The 8,400-nt window shown below is 39.1% G+C and overlaps 1 protein-coding gene across 1 annotated transcript in view; it reads left to right on the top strand.

Moving 5' to 3' along the window:
- Window positions 1-8,400, top strand: part of ZBTB40 (zinc finger and BTB domain containing 40) — a 74,412-nt gene that overhangs the window by 35,228 nt on the left and 30,784 nt on the right. Inside the window, exon 3 of the mRNA XM_003783813.3 lies at window positions 120-253. Coding sequence (XP_003783861.1) covers window positions 120-253 — 134 coding nt within the window. The remainder of the gene's footprint in view (window positions 1-119; window positions 254-8,400) is intronic.

Raw genomic sequence — 8,400 nt, 5'->3', positions numbered from 1 at the left:
GTGCAAAGTATCACTTAGTGCAGTGGACTGTGACCTGAAGGCTCTCAGAAAGCTTACATGTTTACAACATCATTTCAAGTAACGAATTGCTGGTTTGTTTTATTTTGTTCTATATTCAGAATGTGAGAGAAAACACAACCAACTGAATTTTCTTCTAGAAAATGAAACTGTCTTCTCAGATGCACTCATGGTTACCCAGGATGTTTTAAAAAGACTAGAAGTATGTGCAGAAATTAAAGGCCCACAAAAGGAGGTAAGTACCTCTGAGTTTTATTTCTTTGCTAGTTTAGTGTTCTCATGATACCATATCAACCTCTTATGGGGCAACAGAAATATGAAAATGCAAAATATCCCAACATTTCAATTTTTTGAAATGTTAACTTTTTTTGAGATTTATTCTATAAGGAGCAGTCTTCAAAAGGTATAGGCAAGATACTTTTAAAATGAAGTTTATATATAAGTACATTTATAGTTTATCTATATATTTTAATATTTCAGTGTAGTAATATGTATTTTTAAAATTTTTTTTTTTTGAGACAAAGTAGAGTGCTATGGCATCACAGCTCACAGCAACCTCAAACTCTTGGGCTTAAGTGATTCTCTTGCCTCAGCCTCCTAAGTGGAGGGGACTATAGGCACCTACCACAATGCCCAGCTATTTTATTTTAGAGATGGGGTCTCACTCTTGCTCAGGCTGGTCTCAAACTCATGACCTCAGATGAGCCACCATGGCTAGTAAAATTTTTTTATTTGAATAGATTTAGGGGTGCAAGTTGAATTCCATTACAAGTATGTATTGTACAGTGGTGGAGTCTGGGTTTTTGGTGCACCCATCACTTGTACTCCATCTTTCCCCTATGAGTCTACAATCCATTATACCACTCTGTGTGCCCTCATGTAGCCATTTAGCTCCTGCTTATGTGAAAGCACGTGATATTTATTTTTCTGTTCCTGAGTTACTTCACTTAGGATAATGACTTCTAGTTTCATCCAAGTTGCTGCAAGACATTATTTTCATTCTTTCTGACTGCTGAGTAGTACTCCGCGGTTTGTATAAACTACATTTTCTTTATCCACTCATCAGTTGATGGGCACTTAGGTTGAGTCCTTATCTTTGCCATTGTGAATTGTGCTGTGATAAACATACAAGTGCTCATAGCTTTTTGATATAATGATTTCCTTTTTGGAAAAAGGGATATATTATTATATATAATGATTTACCTTTCCTCTGGGTAGATACCCAGTAGTGAGTGGGACTGTAAGATTGAATGATGGATCTACTTTTAGTTTTTTGTTGTTTTTTTTTTTTTTTGAGACAGAGTCTCACTATGTCACCCTTGGTAGAGTGCTGTGGTGTCACTGGTCACAGCAACCTCAAACGCTTGGTGATAAGCAATTCTCTTGCCTCAGCCTCCCAAGTAGCTGGGACTATAGGTGCCTGCCATAACACCCGGCTAATTTTTGGTTGTAGTTCTTGTTGTTTGGCAGGCCCAGGCTGGATTTGAACCCTAGCCACTGAGCTATAGGTACTGAGCCCTACTTTTACTTCTTTGAGAAATCTCCATACTGATCTCTGTAAAAGTTGTACTAATTTACATTTCCACCAACAGTGTATATTTTCACCACATCTACACCAGCATCTGTTGTTTTTTGACTTTTTAATAATGGCCATTCTTACAGGTAGGGTGGTGATATCTCATTATGTTTTTACTTTTTGCATTTCCCTAATGATTAGCGATGTAGAGCATTTTTTCATGTGTTTGTTGGACCTTTGCATATATTCTTTTGAAAAATGCCTGTTCATGTCATTTGCCCACTTTTTAATAGGGTGGTTGTTTTTTTCTTGCTGAGTTGTTTAGGTTCCTTATAGATTCTCATATTAGTCCTTTGTTGGACGCATAGTTCATAAATACTTTCTCCCATTCTGTAGGTTGTCTTTATATTCTGATAATTATTTCTTTTGCTGTGCAGAAGCTTTCTAGTTAGTTCCTGTTTGTCTATTTTTGTTTTTATTGCCTTTGTTCTTAGGGTCTTAGTCATAAATTCTTTGCCTAGGCCAATATCTAGAGGAGTTTTTTCTAGGTTTTCTTCTAGGATTTTTTTCTTGTTTCAGGTCTTACATTTAAGTATTTAATCCATTTTGAGTTAAATTCTATATATAGTGAGAGATGGGGACCCAGTTTCATTCATTCTTCCACATATGGCTGTCTAATTTTTGTCAGCACCATTTATTGAATAATTTGTCCTTTCCACAGTATGTGTTTTTGTCTGCTATTTTGAAGACCAGCTGGTTATAAGTATGTGGTTTTATTTCAGGGTTCTCTATTCTGTTCTACAAAACGAGGTTATATTTTGATCACTAGGTGAATCTCAGCTTCTAATCAGTTTTGATCCAGGATACTCCACTGATCATAGTATTTCCTCTTAATCAAGGATAAAATGAGGCAGAAGATAGTCATGATTAACCCCAAATCAGAGATTTAAACCATAAAAACAAAAACAAAACAGCAACAGATACTCAAAATATATACCGAAAAGAACTTTATGTAGAGTTAATATAGTTAATTACATCCAGTGTTTAGGAATACATTGGCCATTTTCAGACACAAAGATACTAATGGTAAACATTTGTTGAATACTTCCTAAGCTAAGCCTGGTACACGTTATTCTCTTTAACCTTCACAAAAACCATTGAGGTTTGGGTACTAGTGTTCAGTCTTATTTTATGGATGAGAAAACTGTGTCAAAGAAATTGTGCCATCTGGCAAAGGTCACAGCTTACACAACCCTAAGCCAGCATTCAAACTAAGCACTAAACTTGTGGTTTTAAAGGTGTTCTCTTACACATGGTGCTTCCCAACAGTGCGAAAATAATACATATATGTCTAAATGTTTGGCATCAGAAAACTGCCCTGTGACCGTCATGCTCTTAGATGACCTTATGTTTTCTTTAGTGAGTAACTTAGCTGAGACACATGCCCACCTGTGTGCTCCCTCAGTACCTGGTTCCTCATACCTGACCCTGCAGAACTCACCTCCACAGCTACTTTAAAACTCCTCTGGCTGCCCCTTTCTCCTAGGCCTGCTTCCCCATTCTGAGAGGCTGCTGGTGGAGAGGGCACTGCCCCAGCAGGCATGCTCCTCTGATGGGCAGAGATGGTATGGGCCTGTCCTCCCTTTTTACAGTAGGAAATGTAGTGTTAAAGCAATAAATGCCTTCTAATAAATGTTTTCCCTATCCATAGCGAATTTACTTTCTGAAAAACAAATTCAAGGTCTAGTATTTATCTTAACCTTGCTAATCGGCAGTTGGCTATAAATTGTTTTCTTGGGAGACAAGCTGTTTACAAGGCTGGCCTAAACCTGATGACTCTCTTTGGGAGGTTTCAAGTCATAAATCCTTGGTACTCTTTGTACTGATTATGCTGAAGGACATTATGGTTTTATATTTTTGCACTTGCATGTCTCTTAACTGTTCAATCCATCATTTTTGTCATTAGTTTGTTACCTTGATAGCTTATAGACACGCCTCTTCATTTGCTCTTCAGGCTTCCTCTCCACTTACCTGGCGATAGAGGAGTAACATTATTCCTTAGATCAGCAGTACTTGAGTTATTAGAGAATCACCTCTATACTTACTTGAACTGTGTCTTAAGCATTTTTTTCTTAAACATTGGTACCTAAAAGAAGTGTCTGGCACATAACAAGTGTTCAGGAAATGTCTTGAGATATATATGGGTTTGTTCAACATTTTTTTCTTTTTTTCCAGTTCTTGTTCTAATCTTTTGATGGCAATAACATTAATAGTACTTTAGAATAACACTGATTCACTGTTGGTGATCATTATAGGCTTATGTTATTTCTTCCTCAGCTTTAGAGGTCAGAGTAAGAGCTCTATGAACCACTTGGTGGCTGTATTTAAAACTGTTGTAGTCCATAATAAATCTCTCAACTTCAGAAAGAAAATGGGAAAAGATGCTTTAAGAACTTAAGTTTAAATTAAATGCAGAGTTCAGAGGTGCTGCTTTGTGCTCAGTCCCTCCACTTTCTCTCTCTTTCTCTCTCTGTTTTAGACAGCATTATTGACTCATAATTGACAGACAGGAAACTGTACACATTTAAAGTGTATAATTTGGTAAGTTTTAGTATGTGCCCTGAGACCATCACCACAATTAATACAGTAAACATACCCATCACCCCCACAGTTTTTTTCTGTTCTCGGTAATCCCTCTCTCCTGCCCTTCTACCTGCCCTTCCACCTGCCCATCCTTTGGGTAACTAACTACTGTTGGGCTTTTGGTCACCGTGCATTAATTTGCATTTCCTAGAGTATTGGGGTCGTATGTATTTTTTGTTCGGCTTATTTCATTCAGCATAATTATTTTGAGATTCATCTATGTTATTGCATGTTAGTAGAGCTCCATTGGAAATATTATATTTTGGATATAAAATTTATTTATCCAGCTCTACCATTTGCTACCATTGTGACCTCGAGCAACTTAAAATCTTTATAAGCCTTGGTTTCCTAATTGGTAAAAGGGATCAGCTACATCATGGGGTCATTGTGAATTAATTAAGATTACTTGTATAAAGCTCACAGTAAAATGCAGGTAATAACTGCTATTGTTTGTTTATACATTAACTCAGTGTTTGTAGACTTAATAGATCGTGAAACCCCTTTTTCACTGAATACCTTGTAATATCCTGGTGCTGTGGTCATTTACTTTGACATGAGATGGTTTGTTATTTAAGCTTGATTTGTAAGGCGTACCTTCAAATAAATACTTGGAAGCAGCTTCCTGAAGAGGTAGTGTCTGGTATGAAGCAGTCATAGAATAATGGTGCCATGTATGTAAGAATCATCTGGTGTGCTTGTTAAAATGTATACCTCCAGACTTCTTTCCTTTCCAACAAGTCTGATTCTTAGGTTTTGGTAGAGCTTGGGAATCTGTATCTATAACAAGTTCCTCATGAGTTGCTGGTTTGGTATCTGTAGATCCCATTTTGAGAAGTCGGCTGAAGAGGTTAATTGCTTACAAAACTTACAGTATATGGTGGCAGATGTTGTGACGTCTGTGCTGGCACCTTTCAGTGTTGGGAGAAGCTGCTGAATACTCATTTTCCCAAGTGTTATTCTTTACTTGTACTTTGATTCGGCAGATACTTACTGAGTAACTAATTTGTGTCAGACACACTGAGCTGGCTGCTAGCAAAATAAACTTAAGACTTGATCCCATCCTTATGTCTTGATAACAAGGATGTACTGCATACTGCCACATGTGATTATTTGGGGGGAAGTGTGCGTAGGAGTTGCCAAGTTACAGAAAGACTTCAGAGCTGAGAGCATTTAAGAATTGTTCACTTATCACATTATTTTACAGTACAGTTTTAAAGGTGGTTTGGGATTTTTTGTGTTCATACATTTTTAGCTCCCAAAGAGCTCTGAGTGACGTTTCATAGTTGTTGATTTTTGTTATTTGGTTAATTATCACAACATAACTTCAGACAGCTTGACATTGATGATAATCTACCCCTCTGTATAATTTTGAGGCTTGGCAAGGCTTATGAGTGATGGTTGAGGTGGACTCACCTGTTCCTTTTCTGGAACCCAGGTGTAGGGTGTGCAGCTGGGCTGGACTGAGTTTAGAGAGGATGCCATGAACCAGTGTCCTGGTTATTTTCTTCTGTGAGATCCGTGATGAAAGGTGGCAAAGCCATTCCCTGAGCAGTGATTGCAGCAACATGAGAAGAGGCTGTGCTGCTTGAATTGTGTGAAGCCAAAGCTAAAACTGATTAAGGAGAAATCTCTTGGGGACTGGGATGGGAAAGTGTCTTTTGCCCATCTTTATCTCTGTGTAATATCCCTACCCATTAGAAAAAGCAGATAGTGACCCAAGAGGTCACTACTGACCTCTGGTTGAGCCAAGTAAAACCTTTATATAAAGCCCAACTCATACGTTTTTTCAGTTTTATACTCTAACTTTTAATTGTCCTCCTTCTTTATTCCTAGCCATGTCTCTGCTTTTAATTAATTGTGTATACAGCAAAGCAGGTCTTTAACTAGAGAAAGGAGATAACTTTTTCTACTATTGATTTCTGGGCTTTTTGATCCACTTTCTACCTAAAGTTCTAGAAAGACTCCCAAAGCTTTTTGTCTCCTTCAGCTATATTTCAAAGGCAAACAAGTCTCTTCTGTGTGAATCTGATGTTTTCAGCTGTGTTTGCTGCTTTGGAGGCTCATCAAGTGGTGCATTTCTGTGTTTTGAGGACTGTCTTCACTGACAGTGTTGGGTAGCCCTCTTGAGAGTGAGTTAATGGGATTCATTTTATTGGTCTGTGAGAGGTGGAAATAAGTTGTTTTTTCAAATCTTTTCTCTATTCATTACTAAGTCTAAGATGTACAACCGTAGATAGAGGGGCTAGTGGTCTTAATGAAGGGGATTCCATTAAACAAACATTTATCGAGCACCTACTATGTACCAGTCTCTATACTCATCATTGAGATCAAGAAAAATGGTACAGATTGTCTCAAGGGTGTCTATCTTTTGGGAGAGTAAGAGTTATCTTGGGCCACACATTAAATACACAAACACTTAATGAAAGCTGATGATTAAAAAAAAAGGATCCATACATACTTTTCGTAATATCCAACATCACAGATGAGCAAAACAGGTCTCAAATAATCCACATGGAGCCCATATGGGCTGCCCATGGTACACCCCTAGATCCAGTGTTTGAAGCAATGTTGATTGTGGTTAAGTCCAGTAGAACCAGCGTAAATGGATCTGATTACACTTCAGATCTGGGAGGTAGAGTGCCAAGGGCGTGGAATGAACACAGTATCTCATCCAGGTTGCTCTGGATGAAAGGTTGCTTTATACCTGACCTCAGGCGAGTGCCTTAACCTCCCTGGCTCTCTTCTAAAGTACATGTTGTAGTGGTAGTAATGCCTCTGGGAACTGTTACGAGGAGGAAAGTAGGTGGCATTCCTGTCTGCAGAGCCTGGGACAGTGGTGAGCAATTGTACTTAGTATCATTATTGTTCCCATCTGGCCCTCAGCAGTCAAGGGACACCTGAGTGAACAGGAATATGGTGTAACTCAAATAGATTTGAAGGAAGTAGGCAAACAGTTGGGGAAAATAAGTGAATTCAATTAAAAGACTAGTTAAGAGAATGATTGAATGGCTTTTCATAGATAGAGAGAAAGGAAACTGTGTCATTTTTAAACATCTATACCTGTATTTCACTCATAGGTGAAGTACTTTGATTGCTTGTGTGACCGTGAATTAACATGAATTCAGTGAAGTACCTTTAACCCTGAGCATTAAAGGAGTTAGTTCCAAATGTATGATTAAAGAACCTTCCGCTTTTGACAAAACTGTTTTAGTTCCTCTCTTGGAGTTCTGTTACATGGTAGCAATTAATGAACCCCAGCCTGTCTTGATATGTGACACCTTCTGTTGAGCCAGAGATGCTGTTTCAGAAAAGGGCTTACTCACTCCACCATGGAGCCGCAGGCGGCTCAGGGACTGATGGAGGAACAGCCATAGCTCTGGCTCTGGTGCAGGTCCCCAGTAGGTTCTGGAAGAAAGAGCAGAGAGCGGGGCTGCCCTTTCATCAGCCCACCCTTGCTTCTCTTCCCAGATGGTCACCCTAGCATCACTGCTGAGCAATGAAGTGAACAAATGTTTTAATTTCACTGCTGAGTAGTTTTGCAGAGGGGGAGACAGCAGCGAGGATAATGAGAAGCGCATCAGATGCCACCATTGATGAAAGCTTCTCTTCCCCACTGGCGCAAATGATAATGCCAGACAAATTGGATATACTGAGAAAGGTAGATTTGGGATATTTGCAGAGCTTCATGTGGGAAAAAACCTGGCCTAGGATAGAATGAGGTAGCTGTATCTACATCAATTAGGATGCATAAAAAAGCAAGGAAAGGAGAGAGAAAGAAACATGCGTACTAAGGGTATTCACAGGGAGTGGGTCTGTATCAGCTATCTATTGCTGTGTCACAAGTTACTCTTCAATTTTAGCAGCTAAAAAACCTTTATTACTCATGTTTCTGTGGGTTAGGAATCCAGGTGCAGTTTAGCTAAGTCCTCTGGCTCAGAGTCCCTCACAAGCCTACAATCAAGGTGTCAACCAGGGCTACAGTCATCTCAAGGCTCAACCAAAGGAGTATCTCTTTTTAAGCTCACTCACATAGCTGTTGGCAAGCTTCAGAAGATCCACTTCCAAGCTTACTCACTGGCTGTTAGCTGGAGATGTTAGTGTCTTTCCATGTGAGCCTCTCCGCAGGGCAGCTCACACCATGGCAGCTTGCATCTCCCAGAGCAGGGGCAGAAGAGAGAGAGAGAGAGAGAACATAAGCAGGCCAGAAGTCGTAGTAACCTAAC

This window comes from Otolemur garnettii, unplaced genomic scaffold (assembly GCF_000181295.1).
Source record: "Otolemur garnettii isolate 467f Iridium unplaced genomic scaffold, OtoGar3 scaffold00009, whole genome shotgun sequence".
NCBI classification, from domain to species: Eukaryota; Metazoa; Chordata; class Mammalia; order Primates; family Galagidae; genus Otolemur; species Otolemur garnettii.
Note: the sequence above shows the minus strand (reverse complement) of the source record. Positions and strands in the feature narration are given on the sequence as shown.